Genomic DNA, 23,650 nt, shown 5'->3' with positions numbered 1-23,650 from the left:
TTCAACATGCCTTCCTCATTAAGCTTAATCATTTCTAGCTTTTGATTTAAAGTGAGAGATGTGCTACTTCATTTGAACACTTAGAAGCCATTGTAGGATTGTTGGCCCAATTCAAATGTTTGTCTCAGGGAATAGGGATCCCAAGGAAAGGAACAGGTCAGTAGTCAGAATACACACATTTATCCATTAAGTTCACTGTCTTATAGGGGCATGGTTTGAGGCACCCCAAAACAATTACAGTGGTAACATCAGAGATCACACGTGATCATAACAAATAATAATAATGAAAAGGTTTGAAATACTGTGAGAATTACTAAAATGTGACACAGAGACATGAAGTGAGTGAATGCTGTTGGAAACATAGACTTGCTCAAAGCGGGATTGCCATAAACCTTCAATTTGTAAAAAACATCTGTGAATCACAATAAAGCAAAGTGCAATAAAACAAGGTATGCTTGTATTAAAAGCCATTGAATAACATTTTCATAAAAATGAAAGCTACCACCTAGCACTTGCTTTGTGTCAATTTAAAAAGTATGTTGACTCATTTGAGTATTACAATTATCAACATCCCAATTTTCAAGATGAAGAAATTTAAGATTAGTTATATAAAAACTAAGTAGTTGTTTAAAACTGAAGTGGCAGAGCCAGGATTTTGAAACCAGGATTTAGGTCCTATGCTTAAAGCCATAGGCTTTATGTTTGACCCAATTAATTATATTTCTTAATAATATAATTTAAAGGGCTGTAAAAATATACTTGCTGTTATCTCAGCAGAAGCTGAGAGGAATCAGTACCATGGACAGTATCAAGAGTAGGTTGAGGTGCATGACCCATGTGCCCTTCCAAAGCTAACCCCCCAAACCAGAAGTACCTCCTGTTGAAAAGTGCTGCTACTAGAATACAGCCTGGGGCAAGAGGTTCCTCCTAACCACTCTATGTATGCCTCAAAGCTGTGGCATTCAAGCAAGAAGCATTGCCAGAGTCACCCCGGTGGCCACTGAGAAAAATAAATCACACAGGCTGTTCAGTTTGTTAAGATCTGGGAATCCACAGAGCATTATCTAGTGAAATTTATGGCATTCGCTGTTAGCTAATGGAGCCTCCAGGCAGCTAATTTAGGTGACATGGAATTTGTATCACCAGAAAAAAGAAACACCAAAACTCTAGTATATCCATGGTTGACTCAAAGCAACAGGACAGAAAATTTCTGACAATTCCATCTTAAGTACAAAGTATCTGTACTTATCATACACTTCTCCATCCTTGGGTCCATCCTCTCACCCTACACAGTCCTTCTGTCAAAGTTAATTTTGAAGGACCCTAGATGTAGGGTTATCCATGGGGACTTTCCTGCTGAATCAGCCGAACTGACTACTTCACGAGTCATTCTAGTACTAAGGAGAGGAGTCATCAAAAATGTTGATCCTATAATTTCTTACCATTCCCACCCAGCACTGATCAGTGCATAGGTGAGCAATTGTGGTACTAGCCTGGAAATTTCTAAATAAAAGATTTTAAATCTCCTAAATATTTTTTTTATAAATAGAAGGTTTTATAATAGCTCGCTTGCTTGACTGACACCAGTGTACACTGGACATGGTGTTGCAGATTAAACTTAACAATTAACAAGTTTCAGAACAATGAGCATTGACATCAGTTGGAGATTGTGGTCAATAAGCTCAATGGTATCATCTTGGAATGCAGCAGTTCACAATCTATGGAAGGGCAGAGCAGTTTTCTGACCAGTTAATCACATTATTTAGTTATCATCATCTACATGAATACAGCAATAAACTTTTTACGGAAATCAGAAAACATTCTGTTTGCCAAACCCTGTTGGGTAGGGCACAAGATTGAGTTCCGTAACAATGAATATGAAATGTACAAGATTATGTTATGTTTATATAGAAGAAAATATGTTGTAATTTACAAATGATTTATGGCTTGGTAAATGTAAACAGCTTACCTTGTTCTCATTGCTAGAACAAGGAATAATCTTAAACATTATGGTAAATTTTCTGATTAGAGAAGAAATGCTTATTGAGGAAATCTTGGGAAATATAGAAAAGTACAAACAACATCCATAGTTGCATAAATTATCTGATAATTTTATAAAATTAGAAATGCCAGTGGTGGCTAAGAATAATTTCTTTTTGTCTTTAAGACTTTTATACTATTGCTGTGAAAATACTTATTGATCTAATTAAGACCAAATAAATAAAATAGATTTTTAATACTTTCTGAGTTAAAATCTTGTTCATTCTTGAAAACAATTCACGATATTTTATACATTTATTCATGCAGGACAAACATTTTTATAATGATTAAGACTAAAGTTAAATAATTTTCTATTAAAATATGCAACTGAGAAGAGGTTCCACTTAAGTTTCCTGATATAAAATAAAAAAAAATCATTTTAATCAAATGAAATTATTTTTTAAATGGTTGATTTAGCCTTGTGTTTCCCACCAGTGTTTTTACATTGGAAGAAGAGCAGGAAATGTTTTCATTCTTAATCTTTCAACTTCAGCCTGCAGTATTAAAATCTGTTCGGCTTGTTCTTTTGAAATATTTGTTAACTTTTGTTGTTGCATCATGTTTTCATACCGTTTTTGGGCAATCTTTTCACAAGTCAGTTTAGACCCTATCCCAAAAATGAAGAAAAAAGGAATTAATTGGATTATTAGCTATACTTTTAAATATAGAAACAGCACTCAGAGTCAATTAAGCATGTGGAAGAAATGCTGGTAGCTTTATAACAACTGTATAGATTTCAGGAATACTGATTACTTTTAAAGAAACCTACAGTTAAGTAAAGAAAAAAGATGCTTACCTAATGCATGACAGATGTCTTTTCTCTCTGACACAGCCACCAACTCTTCTCTTAAATTGCAGCTTAGAGTATAATTTGCTACATCTTTTTGATTGCCGAACTTGACCAGTTTTTTTAGTAGTTTTTTGCAGTTTTCCACATTCTTTTTGTGGGTCTGAAATGTTTGTTCCCATGACACCCCACATAAATAATTTTGAAAAAGTGTATTTTATAAAGACATTATTAAAATTTAAATTGTCATTAAGATGTCTAATCACCATATCCCTGGTGCCTAGCATAATGCCTGCACATAGTAGCTACCTAAATTATTAGTTGAAAGATAGAATGGTATGTCAAACCCACATTTTAGAAGAAAATCTTATATACCGAGGTTGCCAACAAAATGGATACAAGTGAACACTGGTCACCGTTGCTCAAGCAGTAGCTAGCCATAATCATAAGAGTCTGGACGTTGATGGTAACCACTTTGAGCACCTCTTGTAATTGCAGAAGTCAAAAGTGACTTGTATTCATCCTTTGTTGTTGGTATATATTGAGTATTACAATTTAAATACAATTTTCCTTTCTTAAAATGTGTATACATTTTTTTGCACCCTTTGTATTCTTAAAAATGAGAGAAGATAAAAAACACATAGCTTTGTGATTACTTTGTTTTCGTTTTATATATGCTACACAATCAAAACTGAACACTTGTTAAGCAGTTATGAAAAAGCAATGCCAAGAAAAGACTATCAACACTTCTATTACACAAATCATAACTTAACATTTAATAGGAAATTCATGTATACTCAGATATCTCCCAAGGGGTGAATTCTAATATTAAAAGAAGTGCTTTAGTCTACCAGACTTGTTATGGTTACAAAGACACTATTCAGGGACCTCCAATTACATCCTGAATATCAATAAAGGACCAAGATTTTGTTAGGTTCTGTTTGAATTAATAATTTGGAACACTATTACTTTGTTCAAATGAATCACTATTGGAACTACAATGATCAGTGTCTTTGAGACTTACCTTATCTAGAACAGCAATGGTTTCTTCCATTATTCCAATCTGAATGGCAATCAGAGTCTCATAGTTTGGTTCATTTAGGTACTTTGAGAGAAGAAGAAAAAAACCCACCATATGTGTGAGGATATTTATTTTTATTTCTTTCAATAGATAACTTTATAAAGATTATCTTAGTTTTGAAAGTTACTGTTTTCATAAAAATTATCCATCTAAGATTGATTTGACTTTTTGCACCATAATATTTACTTGTATTTAGACACTGGTATGCTCACCCATATGTTAATAATTACAAATGCCTAGCATTTATTTTCTCATTGATTCATTAATTTATTGAAGTTCACCAAATAATTATTATCTCCTTCGAGTCCCATATTAAAAGACATTGAGGCAAGTCTAATGATAGATAACATGACTTACTTCCAAGAAAAAGAGAACATGTAGAATTGATTAGTCACCAGAAAATATGTAAAAAGGCATGCAAATTCAAAGGTGGTTTGAGATGAGATGTGGTTTCTCTGGACTGGGGAAATCAAAAGGCTTTATGGAAGAGATGGCATTTAAGCTAGACCTTAAAAAAGACATTTGGGATGTGAAAATAAAATGAGGAAAGATATTCCAGGTAGAAGAACTAGGTACAGACATAGGATCCTAGAAAACAATAGTCAGTTTGGAATACTGACGTATGAGAAGAACAGCGGGAATGGATTTGAAAAGTTAGGTTGAAGGACACTGAGCACCCACCTAAGGATTTCATAATTCATTTGCCAGGTAAGAAGTAGCAGTTTAAACTGTTTGAGCAGAGTAGTAATGTTATGAGAAATGAATAGGAATATTACTCTGACAGTAGTATAGAGTATAGGTTAGATAAGAGAAAGACCCAAGGTCAAGAGACCAGTTAGGAGATTATTACAAAACAGCCTAAATCACTGAAAAGGAGTCCTGAGCCAGGGTAAAGGCAGTGGGGATAGAGAATGAGGCAGTACAATAGATTAACTAGGAAAGACTTGGAAGGCAAAGCAAAGAAGGGACTCAAAGAGGACTACAACTTTAAGCCTGAGTGAGTGGCTGGAAAGAACAGAAATAAGCAAGAAAGAGTTGCTGTTGGGAGGTGGGAAATATGGAAATAAAGCTTGAAGGAGGTTAGGGCCAAACAAGTTGGATTGCAATTGGAATTGAATTGGAATCCAGAGAGCTTAGATTCGTCTTTTAGAAGTGATCATTGAAGTTAGAGAAATAGAGATCATCAGAGGAGAGGGCATGGAAAGAAATACAAACAGAGCTAAGGGCAGAATCTTAAAGAATATTTAAGAATTAGAAGCCAAAGAGAAATCAGTAAAAGAGGCAGAGTGGTCTGAGATGTTGGAAGAAAATCAGGAGAAAACACGGATGATAAAAACCAAAGGAAGGCAGCCAGATGGCTCAGTTGGTTAGAGTGCGAGCTCTGAACAACAAGGTTGCCGGTTCGATTCCCACATGGGCCAAGGAGCTGCACCTTCCACAACTAGATTGAAGAACAACCACTTGGAGCCAATGAGCCCTGGAGAAACACAATGTCTCCCCAATATTCCCTAATAAAACGTATATTAAAAAAAAAGCCAAAGGAATGGGCAATTAAGATGGTCAAATACTATAGAGAGTTGAGAGATGGTGAAGACTGGGAAAGGGACCACTGGATTTGACAATTAGGAAATCCTCAGTGAACTGCAAGATAGAACTGTACAACTGAATGGGTCACAAAGAACCAAAAGCAGTAAATGTAAATTACTAGAAGAAAAAGACAGAATTAAGAGGCACACTGGCATATTATACTACTGGCTTAGAAAATGCTTGATGTCACAGAGGCTTGTTATTAAATACTGGGTTGAATGAAAAAAATGCATCAATGAATGAAATTAAAGTTATATAGTGGAGAAGGTAGAACTTACCTTTTGACGTTCTCTTGAAAAAAATAACATCTGAATATCCCAAGCCTTCTGATTTAGATCTTCCATTTCCATCTCCATTTTCTTATGTTCCCACTCAATCTGAAATATCCCTTTGTGGATATCTTTACTTTCCATCATACTAGTAACTTTCTTTTGTCCTTGAGTCTTTAAACAGAAAAAGGCACATTTTGATATTCATATAATACAATTCTGCATAAAGAATATAGAATATTTGAAGCTGGATGTTATTATTAGGAAACACTTGGATCATAGATAATTTTATCTACTTTTAAAAACGTAGCTAATATTAAAAAATTACTTGGGCAAAATCTGATCACTATAAAGCTTACTAAACAGAATGAATTGTAAGATACATTTGAATGGTATAGCCAATTTATATGTCAATGATTAGATAGGAGCTCCTTTTGCCATCACCAATCTTCCATTTTGTATGCCTTTATACCCTACTCTCTCTTCTGCTTCCTGATGCTATGGATAAACTGCTGAAAAGAGAAAGAGAAAGAGAAAAAGAAAATCTCAAAGGCAGACACATTACATTAAGGGGAACAAGGATTAAAAAAAAAAAAATGTGGTAGGCATCTTGTCAGAAACCCTGTAAGCCAGAAGAAAATGAACACCTTTGTCATGGAAATGGGAGAATAATGAAAAATATTTGGTATAGCAGGTGGTAAATTGGGTTTTCTTTTTCTCCTTAAAAAATGATAATTACCCGAATCACAGAATTCAGGTCTTCAATTATATTCTTGTTGATGAGAATTGCATCAGTATATTCCAGTAATAATTGGAAGTTCTCCAGCTCTACTTGTCCTTGTTTAAGGAGAAGTTGGATTGTCAAATTCAACTGGAATTTCACTTTCTCTTCCTGTAATCTAAATTGAAAAAGATTTCAAAGTAAGTAGTTGTACTATATTTATATTTCAAGTTTCACCTATTATCTGAGACTATAAATCCAAACTTTCCTTCAGCTGAAGGAAAACATGCTAGAGATTAATGTGGAAAATATTTTCCCAATGATAAACTTTCTTAGAGGTCTCTATGATACCTCTTCTTATTAGTATGGAATTGAACTTGGGCTGCTCAAAGAATTGTAGAGACAAAAATACATTCATAAAGGTTTACTTTGTGATTTAAAAAAAGGTTCACATAATTGTGATCATAGCTGGAAGAAAATAATGATGCTACCAAATAACAAATGTACTAAAGTTCTGACTATGCATTGACTCCTGATAGTCTATTAACAATGTTTAATCTACAAGCTACTGATCAAATCTATTTCTAGGTAATTCATATTTCTCCTTACAGCCTAGATCTGAAAATGATGTATAATGTTGGATTTGGGAATGTCATAGAAGTATTTAACAATGTGGCTGTAAATATGGCAATAGAAATAAGGTGTAATGCAACAAAATGCACTTTTTCAAACAGAAATTATAAAGCCCAACAAGAGTAATAGATCAGTCTCTGCCAGCTGTAAACCAGTGAGTAGGCATTCTTCCCCTGTGATAATGCAACGTAACGAAGCCCTCGCTTAGACTTTGAATAAATGAACATGAATGATAGGTTCAAATTACAGAATGAGTTCTTGGAACACTTTTTCAATTTCCTGTTGCACCTTGTCATCCTCCTCAACTCTCCTCCGGAGGAAAGCCACCATTTCCACTAAGCCAGCAGCTTTCTGCTTTACCTGAAAAAAACCAAACCACAGACATCTCAAAACATATGGAGCTTTAGAAATAAAAGCAAACTAATTTTAAAGAACTTCAGAAAACGTACATCTTTTAATGCTGTTACAAAGGCTTAACAATCCCATCTTTCTAAGAGATTAATAAAAATGCATATCCCTGCCATTATGCAATATAAGATATATAAAACTTACACATACATTCCATGAATAATTTGGAAAGTGTCAAATTTGTTTCTTGCTGAAAATCAAATATGCAAGCAACTAGAATTTTTCTTATATCTTATTTTAAAATTTGTTCTCATCATTTTAGATAAAATTATAAAATCATAGATGCTTTAGCAAAAACATGCCAGCCTGACACATGTGGCACTGAATTTAGGGAATTTGGAGGAGGGGAGGCAGAATGTGGTCAAGAAGCAACAAGAGGAAGAGCCTCTTCCCAATTAAACACTCTCTCAATGTGTTGCCCTTTACTACATTAAAAAAAAAAAAATTCTAGCAAAACTATAAAGTTGGTTCTGGTGAAATATAATTCTAATCTACACAAAAAGACAAGGACTACTGAAGACCAGGGCAGAGAGGCGAGAGGAAGTTCTGTCTGCAGCAGTGCCAGCCAAGAGAAATACAGTGTGAGCCATGAATGCAAGCCACATATGTAATTCAAAATTTTATAGCAGCTACATTATAAAAATGAAATTAAACAGGTAAAATTAATTTTGCTAATATATCTTATTTAACACAATATATTCTAAACATTATCATTTCAACCTGTAATGAATGCAAAAATATTGAGACATTTTCCATTACTTTTTTTAACACTAAGTCTTTTAAATCTGTGTGTATTTTCCACTAACAGCATATCTCAATTAGAACTAGCCATATTTATTTCCAGTAAACAATAACCACACAGACAATGTGGGTCTACACCAGTATAGGCCTATATGTGGCCCTCAAGAGCACTAAGATTAATATTTTATTTCATTATCATTATTATTAATATTACTAACTACTACCCTAGGAGGAAAACCTAAATAACTAGCTTTTCTGGAAGTGACCACCATAAACTATATACTTTATATTAGTACACTAAAAACTATGTATTTATATTAATAAACTAAATGAAATGAAAAAAATGTTATTACATACTTTCTGTTCATTTTCCACTTTTACTCGTCTGGTCATGCAGAAATGTTCCCAGACCGAGGGGTCCAAGCCTTCTGGCATGTTATTAATATTGTCCATGTCATCCATGCCTTTCATTAACTGGGCAAAGGCATCTTTATTCAATTTCCCAGATTCTGGTCGCTCTCCAAAAGGCACAGTACCGGCCACATCTGAGTGTACTTTCGGTTTGGGAATCCTGGTATTATGAATAAAAGCCCGTCAACCTTTCATATTCTCACACAGACAAAAAAAAAAAAAAAAAATCCATGTTATAATATGACCCTTAGCATACGTATGACATTGCACGACACTTTTCTTTGGCATTTGAGGGCAGGTGGGTGGATTAGTCAAAAGAGGAAAACACCCACTTTGGCCATCCATACTCTCTAGACCCCCAAACATGACCTTGGCTGGACTATAGATGTCCTAACTGTTGTCAGCATTGGCAAATTTATTGGTACTAGAAAACATCTCACTTTCTAGAGAGAGAGAGAGAGTTTCCCAGAAAAGGAAAACCTAAAGGAGTTCATCACCATAAACCAGCTTTACAAATGTTGAAGGGTATTCTTCAAGCACGTTAACTATAAGAGTAATCTTAAAAAACTGAGTTATGATCAAGACTTGAAAATTTTCATGTGAAAGATGTTAGGCTGAATATTTCCTTCTAATTGCGAGTAAAAGCTGAAATCTAACAGCATTCCTGTTCACTTACAAACTTTTTCTCAGAAACATGATATTAAAGGAGAAACAAACCTTGGTCGGCGTTTAAAAAGTTTGTAGAGCACTTCCACCTGATGACTAGGAATTTCAGAAAATTCCTTTTTAAAGCTGCGATCCAGAACCTAAGGACAAACAGATTACTGCCAGAAACATTCTATTTGTTGACAGTACCCTTTAAAATATAGGGTTGTATCACTTTGATTTTAAAAATTCATGAAAACTTGGTTTATAAAGTAGACTTGTTACTGGGTGAGCACTCACTGTGCAAGGCTTTCTCAGAGATTTATTTTGAATTGGAAGCACATCAGTGAGTTAAAAATATTTCATATAAGAGGTTTTAGAAAACACAAAATAATACCCGTAAAACATGCAAGGTACTCTATTCTAATTCTACTTCTGTTCTGTTCCGTTCCATTCTGTTCCATTCCATTCCACTTTACTCCTTCCCTTTCTTTCCCTTCCCTTTCCCTCCATTCTTCTTTATGCTTTTCTATTATATTCTTTTCCATTACAAAATTGCTGGTCATAGTCTACTAAACTGATATCATGACCAATTAATAGGGCCTGCAACCTGAAGTTTGAAAAGCCCTAAAGTCTAGATGACATCTCTCATTTTTGTGCAAGAGAAAGCTTAAACCAGAGAAGTTTACACAGTGATTTTCAGAAATATACAATGGCATAGGATGAAGTTCACCGGTAACTAAGAATTATTGTAGGAGAAATATCTATGAGGAAATTAAATTATATTTCTTTTAATTTCCCCCCAATCCAGGCAGCAGCAACTCTAGTGCATTGGTGAGCGGATGAGACAATGGCTCTCACTTTGTCTTCTGCCAGTAAGTTGTCATAGTGTTCCTTGTACACATCGAGGTCTTCTCTAGCTTTCTGGATGGCCTCTGAAGTCTGGTTCTATAACAACATTAGGAACAGCCAGTTGGAACTGGAGATTTTTCAGGATAAACAAAAATATTGGGGATAACAAAAAAATAAGGAATTTCCCAGTACAAGATAAATGTGTCAGTGAAGTATCCACTGCAGATAAAATTTACAGAAGAAAGTAAACCAATTGGAGACTTTGAAAGAACCAATATCCAATCACCTGTTTCTGAGTATAGCCAGAAACTAAATTGATATCATGACCAATTAATAGGGCCTGCAACCTGTGAGTATATAAGTGACTACAGAGCACAGTACATTCTTGGGAGGGCCGTATGGATGACAGAAAACACACAGGCTCAGGAGTTGCCTGGACCTGGATTCTGAGAGACTGAATACGAGTATATAAACGGACAATGGCCAGGCCATATATAAAAATAGAACTCTGGCCCACAAACTCTGCAGCGATCAGCTCCAAACTATCAAGACTTGGACAATAACTTTCAGCTTTCTTAATTTATGCCACCATTTTCAACTTAGAACCAACCAGAGAAAGCTAAATATGCTCCCTAAACCAATCACATAGGTTTCCTGGTTTCTAATTAACTTGCCCTCAGCTTCCCCCTGCCAACGACGTGATCAGGGTGCACCTGAAGCCCTCTCTTTTCATTTCAAAGCTTTCCCATCCCCCTGCCTGCCTTTGAGTGTCTGCCAAACACAAATGATGGTGGCTGTTCCCTTTACTATCCCAAGCTCTGAATAAAGAGTCTGTATTCTTATTTGGATGGTCTTTGTTTATTTCCACACCTCCAGTTCCTGCTACATTACATACCAGTGGGTGACTGAAGAGTGTTACCAGTCTCTCTGAGATTGTTTCTGCATCTGTGAAGGACCTCCAAAACCCTGCAGGGTTGTTATGAGTACAGTTGTATTTAGAAGGTGCTTTGCTTATGCTGTTTTACAGACTCTTAGCAAAAAGTATGTATGTTATAAATGTCCTTTATTAATATTACCAGTAAAAGCTGACATGTTTTGAAAATTCTTGTGACAAGCATTTAGTTTTCATTGTCTCTTTAGTGAAACATATCTATTCATGCTCCTACTTATTAGATAGCTTTTCAGAATATGACAGCTTTTTATTCTATAAGCTAACCCACTACTTACATGATTAGTAAAACTTAGGGTGCCAAATGGTCCAGAGAGAACAATATTCTCTAGCAAAGAGTCTGCAAATAGCTTAAAGGGTATATGTCTTGTCCAAGTTCTCATAGCCAGTCAGTGGTTAAAAGTGGGTCCTTTCACTTATGAAGCTATATGGCCTCATTTTATAAACCATATGTTACATGAAAGGTATATGGTTCTTTTGACTGAATCATTGTAAATGCAGAATCACATAACTTTATTAACAGATTGGAGTGGGTGTTTTTACCTGACCTTACAGCAAAGTCCCAGACAGGGAGTCGCAGAACGTATACAGCTGAGCAGGAATGTGGCAGGAGCGATGGAAGGAAGGGGTCTAGGCGTGTGAGCTCTTATTAACAAGGAACACGTCTATCAAAAAATTATTGTACTCAGATATTAGATACTATACTTACTTTTTCCTCCTGCTTCCTTGTAAGGTAATTGTTTAGGAATGTTTCTCTGGAGTTTATTTCTTCATCCAACAGTAAAGAAAATATAAGGTTATTTATTTTCAATTCCTCCTGTAGAAATATTTTAAAGGGATGGAAATGATCAATACTCCTGCCCAAGAAAGGATTTTCTATCGAAGGTCATAGACTTGGCACTCATCAAGCAAGTTTATGACATACAGGTAAGATAAATCCTTTTTAAGAAAATGGGAATATAAACTGTTACAATAATGACTCAGTTATTTCACCTTTTTCATCTTTTCATTGTAAGATAAAACATGTATAGAAAAACATATAAAACAAACATATAGTTTAATGAGTTCTCATAAAAGCAAACACCCTTGTAGTCACCACCCAGCTCCAGAAACTGAACTTTGCCGCTGCCCAAAGCCCCTTTCACGTGTGCCCATCATAATCTCAACCCTGGTAATAACTACTGTGCTGACTTATAGTAATCATTTCTTTGCATTTCTTTATAGCGTTATTACCCAAGGACATATCTCTAGGCACTATAGTATAACTTGTCCATTAAAAAAAATGGTCACATTTTTTTTAAAGTCTCTATACTCCGCAGGTTCCCTTCCATCCCTTTCTTTTCCTTACATTTATTTGTAGTTATCTGTAGTTTCACCTAGTCTGGGTTTTACTAACTACATACTTATGATGAGTTTATGAAGGTCCTTTATCCTATGTATTTCCTGAAAATTGGCAGCTGGATCATAGGTTTTTATCAGATCCATGTTTGGTCCCTTTGACAAGACAGTAAGTGTTCTTTGATCAGGAGACATATAATGTCAGGTTGTCTTTCTTTTTGTGATGTTAGCAGCTATGCCCAGATCCATTAATTCATTGAGAATTGCAAAATGGTAATATTCTAGTTCTATTATTTATTTTTCACTTATTAAGTGAGATTATTTTATAAAGAGATGGTTCTCCTTATCTGCTTTTTGGTTACCTAGTGGTATAGTTCATATAGGAAGGCAGAATAAATATTTGATGCTTTCTCTTTATCAGTTTTTAGATAATGAATTGGTGGTCAACCTCTGAAGGTGAACAATTGGACTTTTTTCTTTTTAAAATATCACAAATTTAAACAAATGTGATGGGCTTCAGTTAAATGCAATTATTATCATTGTTGAGTGTTAAATTGTTCCATTTAATATTCCACTTAACATTTAAAAGTTAGGGAACTTTTAAAAGTTGGCTCCTGAGTCCTTTTGATAAGTCTTTGATGGCTTCGTCATTGTCTTGTATGGAAGATGTTCTAAACATATCTTTTTAAAATAACAGCTTTATAAAGGTGTATTTCACAATCCACATAATTATTTAAAGTGTATAATTCAATGGTTTTTAGTATATTCACAGAGTTGTGCAACCATCTCCACAATCAATTTTAAAATATTTCATCACTCTGAAAAGAAATCCTTTAGTAGGTCATTTCCCATTTCTTCCCATACCCCACCCCACCCCAGAGGTCTCCCTGCCTCCACCCCAAGGCAACCACTAATTAACTTTCTGTCTCTATGGACTTGCCTATTCTGAACACCTCATATAAATGGAATGGAATCATTCGATATGTGGCCTTGTGTGTCTTGCTTCTTTCACTTTGCATGTTTTCAAGGTTCATCCTTGTTGTAGCATGCATTACTACTTTTCATTGCTGAACAATGTTCTATTATATGAATAAAGCGTATTTTATTTATCCATTCATAGTTGGACATTTGGATTGTTTCTACTTTTTGGCCATTATGACAAATACTGCTTTTATGACTGATGCTGGGGCATTCATTCCCAATCTCCCCACCTAACTACCATATAGGTACATTTCCTTCCTGCTGACTCAGTCATTGTGTTCTATCTATGGCCATGACTGAGGAAGAGCGAATCCTTTCCCATGACTACAGGTCTTGCTGGGTCCTGGTAACAGCTCCCTTCTCTTGCCTTTTAAGAGATGATGCTGGCTTTCCATTGTTTCTAGTCTCCATGTGCCTCACCATTCTTGCTGTTTCCCTTAACCCTGACTGGACCTCAGTAAAAAGTCCCTGCATTAAACTCTCTTAAATGTAACCCTTCTGGTGTGTCATTCCTGTGGGGACCCTGAGGATACAGACACCTTCCCAGAGGTTCCCTTACCTACCCTCATCTTTTTTTGGTTGGTCCCTTGCTTTGGTGAAACACATCTTTGACTAGCTCTCTGAGAATGGGTGCATATAAATTTTCAAGACCTTGAATCTCTCAAAATATTATTCTTCTCTTACACTTAGTTGATAGTTTGGCCAGGTATAAAATCCAAAGTTTGGAATAATTTTCCCTCAGAATTTAAAGGCTTCACTCCTTGGTCTTTTTGCTTCTAGTTACTGCACACTTCATTTATATCCTTACTGCTGAATCAAATTCAGCCAGATTTTATTTATCTGATCTTTTGGGCATGTGGATCATTCATTCATTTAACATATAGTATGAGCCCAGCCGTTTGGTAGTTGCTAGAGATTCAGGGATGAACAAGACAAATTCAGTCCCTACCCTCATGGAGCTCATAGTCTTGGGAGCATTAAAAAGTAATCTCATATAAATTAAAATTCAGGTGCAATAAGTACTAAAAAGTAAAAGAAGAGTATATAACCTAGTCCGAGGAACTAGTTTTTAAACTGGTACCTGATAGATGAATAGATATAGGCCAGGATGCAAAGAAGTTGGCACAGAGTATTACTGGCAGAGGTGGAAGGATGACACTGGTGTGTGTGCTCAAGGCACCAGAGGAGGGAGTGTGGCAGGTGAGGCGGAGGGTGGTACCAATGAAGCTGTAGTGGGAGCCAGGGCCAGAGTCTGCAGGACCTGGTGCCAGAAAGGATGTTGGTCTTTATCCCAACAACACTGAGAGGCCCTGGAGCCTCCTTAAAAGAAAAGGTCATATAAGTAAAACTTTCATTTACCTGGTTGACAACTATCTCTGCTTTCACTCTCCTTTCAAAGAGTCTTTTCAAATAGTCATCAAAATTCTGTGTGCTTTCTTGAATTGAGTTTTGAAGTTTCCTCAATTCTGCTTCTAATGACTGAAATGAAGTCAATAGCAAAGTTAATGTTTAAGAACATCAAATGCTACTAGGAAGTGGTGTAGGTGGGGTAGGTGGCTGACAAGACTTGTGAGGTGTTCTGGGCCTCCGCCCCCTTCAATCAGAGATGTTCCACCTCAATTTGTTTAGTATATTGTGAATCTTTTGTTTAGAAAAGATTACACTTAAAAAAATGTTAAAAATCACTGATGATGAAGGCAGCAGTAGGCCTAGTAAAACAAATCGCAGGAAATCTTTCCAGAAAATCCTGACTCTCTACAGAACAGAAATTTCCAGGCACGCAATCTGGTTTGGAAAAGAAATCTTGATGTTTTAATAAGTCATGAATACAAAACAAACAAACAAACAAACAAAAAAGTCATCAATATATATTCATGGAATTTTTTAGATTTTAAGGTAATAAAAAAAGTGAGTGAGTGAGTGTGTGTGTGTGTGTGTATGTGTGTGTGTGTGTGTGCTTACTCTCTTGTTTTCTGTGTTTTGTCTCTCCAAACAGTTCTACATCAGGGGTAAAAAGTCCCACCTCCTTTTTAAAAAATTCCACCAGGACTTAGAGCTAAGCATATAGTAGATAAGGGAAAAGCTATAAATTTATATTTTTAAGGAGAACAGCATCTGCAGATCAAGTCTAGACATATTGTTACAAACAAGTTTTACCTTTAACTTTTTTGGTAACTTTTAAGTTTTGATATAACTTCAATTTTTCAGAAAAGTTGCAGGAACAGCACAAAGAATTTAATATACTTTCTACCAATTTAATCAGTTGCCAATGTTATGCCCCATTTGCTTTATCATTTGCTCAGTATCTATCCCCTTTCTCTTCCTTGCCTCCCTCCATCCCCTCCCCCTTTATTTTAAATTCAGAAGAGAGAAATTGGAGACAGTGAACATAAATTGTTTTTGGAGTTTTTTGAGGAGCTATTGAGTAGTGGATTGAACTCCTTGGGTCTCAATTCACTCCTTGACTTTTTTCTTTTAACTTTTATTTTGAAATAAATTCAGACTAACATAAAAGTCACAAGAAGAGTAGGAAGAACTCCAGAATCCTCTTCCAGGAAGTCTTCTTTTTCTTTTGTATAAGAGGAGTGATGTATAAAATGTACGTATAAGATTACAGCCTGTGTCTATGCTGGTGGGAAAAATCCTATAGAGGGAAAAACTGATGATGCAGGAAATGGGGGCAAATTGCTGGAGTGACGATGTTGAATGGGTCAGATGGCATGGATCTAGTGCACAAGTGGAGGACCAGGCTTGGGTAGATGCAAGGCCATTACATCCATAAGCAATAGAAAGGCAGGGAGATCCTATGGATTCAGTGCAGGAGGGTGGGATGTATGACAGAAGAGTAAGAAAAATCTCTTTTGGTTGCTTCTCTTCTCCCACTGAAACAGAAAATAAGGTGAGAGAGAGTTGAGGGGGTCAGGTGTTAGAAGTTGGAGGACAGAGGAGAACGTGTGACGTGGTCCTCTAGCATCACGCTACTTCAAGTACAGTCTGCTCACCAGCAGCAGCTGTACTACCTGGTTGCTTGTTAGAAATCTCAGGATGCTTCCATATCCTCAGAACGTCCCAATCTGAATCTGCATTTTTAACAAGATCCCCCAGGTAATGTGGACTAAGCTGGGGGAAAACAGAATAGCATTGCTGAGCAGTTTTACAAAGGACCTAATAAAAATTAAGGCCATTAGACTGAAACCAGTCAGTATTCTTTTTCTCTATCCACTGCAGGTGCAGGTGCAGAGAAGGCCCAGTACTGGGTTTAATCAAGGCTGGGTTTTACCAGGTAAGTATGACCAAGGAACAGGGAGGTGAGGGTGTAAGCAGTGCACGCTCTTATACAATGCAAGGCCATGGAGTAAGTGCTACCACCTTATCTCCATTCCCTAACTCCTTGAAATCTTTACTGCATTCAAATCTACTCATTTTGGCTTTCAGGTAAGTACCATCTTAGGATAAAATGCGAGGGCACTGTTAGAGGACTGTAATGAATAAAAACAGGGATAGGTTAACAACTGGTTCAAAGAAGTTGTTCATGCGATACAGCCACTAAACAGCTAAAAAAAAAAATGGCCTGCCTTAAATGGTGGTGTGCTTTTACTTTCTCCACAGAGGAATGAATATTATTTATTTGGCTGTATACTATAAGCTTTTATACCTCTATTATAACTGTAAGCAATGTTAATGTGGGAATGTTTCTTTGTGATGGAAGGAGATAAAAGTAGAACTGCACTGCAAAAATCTCAAATTAAAACTGTAAACTATGTGTTGCACTGATTGCACCATTTGTCTTTCAAGTCCTTTTCTTGAGATTGAGAACTAATCAAGAAACAGTATTACTGAACTCTAATAGATGTAGACAATTTAGAGCAGTGCCTTGAACATACTATAATAGGTATTCATTAAACATGTGAAGAATGAATAGAGGACAAAATGAATTGCAACCAGGTGCGAAATGTTGAAATCAATAAGAACTTAAAAAAACTCATTGAAATACATTCTTTTTGTTTTAAACTGTTCTACTTCTTTAAACTTATGTCCATCTACTTTCCTAAATTCTCTTGAGATTTTAAGCTGAAACATTATCCTTAAGCTACCAAAGCGTATTGAAACAAAACACTGGATACGGTAGAGTATATTAATTCTTTGCTCTTCTGACCTTTCTATACTTATCTCTTTCTTCATTTAAGTCCTTGACTTTTTTCTCATAGTCTTTGAATTGTTTCTTTTCCTCTTCAGACCACAAAGCATCAGGTTTTTCTATGAAAGCAGGAGGAGGAATCACCTGAAGAAACAAAGGAAAGCATATACTATAGTTCAAATATAAATGTAACAGTACAATAAAAGCTCAGAGTTATCATTATAGTTAAAAAAAAAAAAGAGCCCTTTAACAGGGTATATAGTTCTTCACATTGGCAAGACCTGACATTTTGACCAAAGAACATGAAAAAAATGTTATAATTGTTTTTCTGTGACTTAAGCAAGAGTGGGCAGTGTGGGATACCCAGACTCTTAGGTAACAGGTTTGGAGGTAAATATTGATATCTTCATAACTAGAACTACACCTGAGCTCCAGGGACTCCTATATCAGGTATCAAAGGGAATGTTTCTTGGTGTATCTGAAGAGTTACAGGTGCAGAGTTAGCTGTGCTTTCTGTAGAGACCAAAACCACTGTGGCTGCTTGATTTTGTTTGTTTTGTCAGATTGAAAGGCAGGTCTGAGGTTTCAAATTTCTTATTTGCCTGATGTTGTATGCTTATAAGATTATGTATTTGTTGCTGTAGAATTTCTAAAACTCAGATTTATATAGCAAAAGTGGTCAAATTGAAGTGCACTCTCCACCCCATTCCACCTTCCACAAGGATATTCAGAAGTCTCACCATTCTCAAAATGTCTTCCTTCTTGACTTCCAGAACGCCTCCCATCATGTCCATCAGGGCTCGACGTCTGGTGTCAGGGCCCTGGGAAAGAGCCAGGGTCAGGGAAGATGGCTGAGACAGAGATCTGACACTCTGGTGGTCCCAGGGGCAGCCTCCCACCCAATGTTAGAATGACTGCATTTAGGATTGGGGAGGGTGGGCAGTGATATGGAGGGGAGAGGGGAAAGAGGCCACAGATTCCAGTGATCTCTGACCATGACAAAAGCTTTGATGTGTTTCCACAGTGGAGTTCAAGTACAAGACTTCAAACAAATTAGGAATAGGTATCCCTAAAGGAAAGGAGGGTCTCAGGTACTGTATGAGCAACACGGCATACCCGTGATAGAAGCCCTTCCTCTATTTCATGGGCCGTGATTAATTCTGCTTTGACTTTTTGCCACGGATTAACATATTTTTGAGCTGTAATCTGAAAGAGAAAATATTATTTCCTGCTGTTATTTTTACAAAATTCAACTGAACTTTCCTTCCACATACCAAGAGGAGGTTAGAAGGTATCAAGGGGATAAAGGGACTGTCCAGATTTCACAACCAATTACCTATTTTGGAATAAAGATGAGATCTGAAATGAAGAGGGTTGAAAAAAACACATGGTTATTTCTCCATTAGCTCTCTAAATCCATCTCCTTCACTAAAGAGATTATAACAGGGGACCTGACTTAGGTTGGGGGGTTGGGGGATGGGTCCAAAGAAATGTCATCTAAGCCAAATCCTGCTGGATGAGGGTCCCAAGAGGTCAATAGCTTGGGAGATGCAAGGAATTGTGAAAATGCAAGTGTGGTCAGCACAGAGCAAGGTGGGGAGAACAACTGAAGTGAAGCGGGCCCAGGGTGAACACGGGGACTTTATCTGGAGTGAGATGAACAGCTAGTCACTGCAGGGGTTAAGCAGGGGAAAGACATAATGTTTGGTTTTAACGAGATCACTCTCCTGAGTGTAGAGGGGATTAGGGTATAGGAAGAAGCAAGCATGGTGGGGTGAATTATGCACATACAAAGTGATTGCTCAGAGCAGGACACTGGTGAGAGCAGCAGAGTGAGGCCCTTCAGTCTTAGGTCATGTGGCAAGAGTCTGGTTCTGGAAGAAGCAACTTCCTTAAACAATAGAGTACAGAGGATAAGAGGGTGTACTCTGAAGTACTATAATTGGATTCAAACCCTAACTCTGTTACTTACTAGCTTTGTAATTGTGGTCAAGCTACTTACCCTCTCTGTGCTTCAGTCTCCTCATCTATAAAATGCAGGTATTAGTACCTATCTTGTAAGGTCTTATAATGATAAATTAGTCTCAATCTATCTAGGGTATTTAGAATGGTGCCTGGCTTTTAACTGGGACTGTACTGTGTAAGTGTTTGCTGTTACTTCTAAGCAATGTGATTGCCCCAAAGTAATTTAGTTGATTTCATGTGAGCAAGAGGTTTTCTTTGAGTATTCTCTAGCACTTTTTACTTTTAGAAATAAAATGTGTTTATTTTCATTGTTTTCTTAAAGCATTTACTTGTCACTGCCTCTGTGCCAAACACCTTTTAATAAGGCTGCCCAGAAAACCGCCTTTCTCTAGGACGCATGCTGCCCTAATGACCTAGGTAATTGCTGGAGCACTGGCGGCTTCCCCCCAACAGTGTGGCCCAACACTGGACCCAAGCTGGGCCAAGGAGCCTCTTCCCAGGTCAATCCAGAATTGGGACTAAAAGATTCTGGTTCAGACCAGCTGTTCTCTCAAGAGTAGGAAATAGTATAAAGTCAAAACTGCTGGAGGAAGCTGAAATGCAGAGAGAAGTGAGCTAAGAGATGAAGAAGAAAGGACTTCCAGAATGCCCACAAGGCTCCAGTCTGGGGTTCCTATTTCTTTCTAGGCGTGGTATCCAAATCTTCCCTGAACTCTGCGGGACTCGTAAAACAAATCCTCATTATTGTTGAGGCTATGCCAACTGTTCTTGTTACTTGTAACTGAGAATGCCACCTCATGGAGTTGCTTCCAGTAGTGCAAACAGTAAGATGGATAAATAAGAGCTCGGGGAAATGTCAGGAGAAAAAAGGGTAGGATAATGTAAGTCGCCAGTACCTCACTGTTTTCCACAACAAGGATTCTCTCTGGCTTCTCGTAGTCATCAAATTCCGGTTGCCAGACAGGTTCTTCCAATTCCAGATCTAAAATAATTTCTTGAATCCTTACATTTCTTTCCTTTATACGTGCAATTTCAAACTCTTTTTGCTTATATGCAGCATCAAATTCATTATTGAAAGCAGTTTTTACCTTGTAAATGATATCCTGAAATATTAACATGTAACTGAAAACACATCCCATATTATACCTTTACTGGTAACATGATTCCACAGTTTTACTTTCCCTCCAAAATCGTTTACAAGTTATCAGGAAATCAATCTTTCTAAAATACTGTTTATAGTAAGTCATTTCTTGGTTCAGTAAGCTGCACAGTGGCATCCCACCATCGGTAGGATTAAGACAACAACTGTTATACCACAACTTACTTCCCAAAATGTAAGTGTAACTCAATGTGCAGGTATGTTGATAAATGCTGAAGTGGGTGATAAATCCTTGAAAGCTCTTTGGAATATTCTCTCTACTTCTGTGTATGTTCTTTAAAAAAAAAAAATCCATCATGAAATATTTAAAAGGCAATATGCAGTATTTAAATTGGGAAATGTCTTTTCTCTGGAACCATGATGATGTGGTGAGGAAGAGATGGCCTACAGAGGTTGTATAGAGAATCTCCCAGAGAAGCAAAACCATAGACAATACTTTTCCTCTGTATAGTCATGTCATCTTCAGGTAGGAAGGGAACACAAGCTGGCTAGCTGGAGTAGCCAATTACTAAGGTGGCAGTGGGTCCAACTGGATTGTCCCCACCTCTGCTGATGATTAGAACAATGGGTCTCCTCAAAGTGGCCTTTATTTTACCATCAGAATTCAGTCCATATAGCTATCCTACTGAAGATGAAACCAGTAAAGCAGGGTGGAAAAATGTTCTTAAAAGCTGACACCAGGAAATTTCTCTTGGGCTGTAATTTCCTTTTTGTAGGAAAATGCCTTAATAAAGAAGCAGGAAAGTGAGACCCTGAGGGCATGAGTCAGCAGAAGCTGAGAAGGAAAGAGGCAACTAAATAGCCCTTAGTATAAATGCACAGGAATTTCAGGGGTTGAAGGTGGAGAAGAGGAAAAGATAGGAAGAGAGAGCAGGGTAACATGGCAGGAGGCTAGAACACAAATTGCAGACATGGCTGAAGGACTTTTTTCATGGCTGAAGGACTGGTGTCAGCCAGTGTAGGATCAGGGATGGCCAATATTAAATTTCAAACTATTTGCATTTGTGCAAACACCGTAATTGAATTTTCAAAACCTTCAGTAGACATGCACGGATGTGTTCTGAGACTGACTTGTTTGGTGGAAAGTAAGGAGTAGGAGCTTAGAGCTTGAGGGACACTGCCCCTTACCCTTGAGCCCCAGAAGTTACACAAATTTTGGAGAGAAAATTGTATTTCCTCAGGTTAAAAGGATAGATAAGCAATCACATTTTGATCATACAAGGAGGTCCTACTTGACATCTGGGTTACCTAGAAGATGGCATTCAAGGACTTCTTTTATCTTTGAGCTTCCTGAAGATCTAAGTAGAAGAATGGTTTGTTTGTGGTGTCAGCCAGTGTAGGATGTTCTTTGGAAAAAACCTGTTGTCACAGAACTCGGTCAAAATGGATAAAAGCAACTCTTGTACACAAGCTCAGCTTAAGCAACATGAATGCTGGCTAGCCATCTGGATATTTCTCTGTGTACTTTAAAGACATCATTTAACTGGCATTAAATTTCAATTTGAGCCTTTGCATGACAGCTCATAGAGATTTTTAGAGATTTTCAAGGATAAAGAAAAAATTCACCCACTTTCAATAATATAATTTGGTTGATTTTCTCCTCTCTGGAATGAAGTTCCAATTGGCTTGACAACAAAGAGGCATGTATCCCAAAATCAGTACTCTGACTGCCAAACATGTAATTGGGCAAGTTAGTATCTTTTACTGCTACATCGTCTTCCTCTTCTTCATCATCCTCTTCATGATGCTTTTTAACCAAAGTCATTGCAGACTGAAACTCTACAATTTCTTTCCGTAGCTAAACACAGAAAAAGATGACATGGAAGTTATGCAATAATAAGAATTCTTCTCTAAAGAGCAGTTGTGTGACAAGTTATTTCAACAATCATTTTAAGATGTTAAATTGTCTCGTCAACAACTGAATTCAAAGTGATAGATAGATCCGGAAACTGCTGCAGATGAGATTAAAGCTTTGGAAACTGATAAATTACGGATAAATCACAAGAGTAAAAATGGTCCTTGATAGTATGTAATATTTACATTTTGCTGTCAGGATGACAGCTGCTTATAAATATTTTGAGTCTTTGTTGGAACTTAAACATTAAAAATATATACCTTTTCTTCATATTTTACAAAGGAACTCATTCATATAGGACTGGTGGATGTAGGTTAAGAATTAAGTATAGCTTCATTTTATGTTTCGGAAAAAGAATGAATGCAAGGTTCTGGCCAAAACAAAACTACACCAGTGGGGCAATGGCTTTTTTTGTTTTTGTGTTTGTTTTTAGTAGTCTGATAGAGATTGCTGCTTTTTTTTAAAAGCTGGAATTCTTTAGGAAAACCGTAATTCTTCCAAAACAGATACTACTTCATCTTTGATCAATTATCTCAAAATACAATGCCAAGAGAAAGGAGAAGATGAACAGAATATGGGTAGATGAAGACAACTTCTGACCAGGACAAAAACAAATACCAAAGCACATTTTTAAAAGAATATCCTCATATTTGGGGGCTAGTCAGTGTTGTAGAGGATATAGGCTTCTTGATTTATTGTGAGGATTTGGCTCCTATGTTCATTAGAATATATTCTACATATTAACAAGGAATGAAAATATAAATACAAACAATATCTAAACTTATCCTAAATTGTATCCCAACTCAAATCTGTATGAATAAGACCCTAAAATAAACCACATCACTTATATAAACACATCTATTTAAAATTGTACTTTAAGACACTCGGTTTCAATCTTCTTTTGCTGTAAAACTCTCTTCAGTTTTTTCAACTCTTCATCTGTGCGTTCTTTCATTGGAAAGTTCTCAACCACGCAGGGGACATGAAAGCACTTGGGGAAAAAACACACAAAATAAATCCATTTTTAATAAAAGTGTTTGTGTCTGGGGTGGCGTGAAGGGAAGGATGTTTTCCCTGATTAAAATTAATT

The 23,650-nt window shown here is 36.6% G+C and overlaps 1 protein-coding gene across 2 annotated transcripts in view; it reads right to left on the bottom strand.

Annotated features, from left to right (window-relative positions):
- Positions 1-703: 703 nt before the first annotated feature.
- The window catches only part of CFAP43 (cilia and flagella associated protein 43), a 73,370-nt gene continuing 50,423 nt past the window's right edge, over positions 704-23,650 (bottom strand). Inside the window, exons 22-38 of one of the 2 annotated variants that reach the window (XM_019725074.2) lie at positions 23,435-23,551; positions 22,276-22,503; positions 20,443-20,649; positions 18,698-18,787; positions 18,322-18,402; positions 17,600-17,725; positions 14,803-14,922; positions 11,834-11,941; positions 10,185-10,271; positions 9,396-9,484; positions 8,625-8,838; positions 7,366-7,478; positions 6,504-6,663; positions 5,774-5,938; positions 3,852-3,932; positions 2,837-2,990; positions 704-2,647 (exon numbers count right to left, since the gene is read on the bottom strand). In XM_019725074.2, the coding sequence (XP_019580633.2) occupies positions 2,481-2,647; positions 2,837-2,990; positions 3,852-3,932; positions 5,774-5,938; positions 6,504-6,663; positions 7,366-7,478; positions 8,625-8,838; positions 9,396-9,484; positions 10,185-10,271; positions 11,834-11,941; positions 14,803-14,922; positions 17,600-17,725; positions 18,322-18,402; positions 18,698-18,787; positions 20,443-20,649; positions 22,276-22,503; positions 23,435-23,551 (2,307 nt within the window). In that variant the 3' untranslated portion in view covers positions 704-2,480. Of the gene's footprint in view, positions 2,648-2,836; positions 2,991-3,851; positions 3,933-5,773; positions 5,939-6,503; positions 6,664-7,365; positions 7,479-8,624; positions 8,839-9,395; positions 9,485-10,184; positions 10,272-11,833; positions 11,942-14,802; positions 14,923-17,599; positions 17,726-18,321; positions 18,403-18,697; positions 18,788-20,442; positions 20,650-22,275; positions 22,504-23,434; positions 23,552-23,650 lie in introns of those variants that run through there. The other variant, XR_012498434.1, reaches the window with a different exon arrangement.

The sequence above is a fragment of the Rhinolophus sinicus genome, linkage group LG07, assembly GCF_036562045.2.
Source record: "Rhinolophus sinicus isolate RSC01 linkage group LG07, ASM3656204v1, whole genome shotgun sequence".
Lineage (NCBI taxonomy): Eukaryota > Metazoa > Chordata > Mammalia > Chiroptera > Rhinolophidae > Rhinolophus > Rhinolophus sinicus.
The sequence above is the reverse complement of the archived record's forward strand: the minus strand, read 5'-3'. Positions and strand labels throughout refer to the sequence as shown.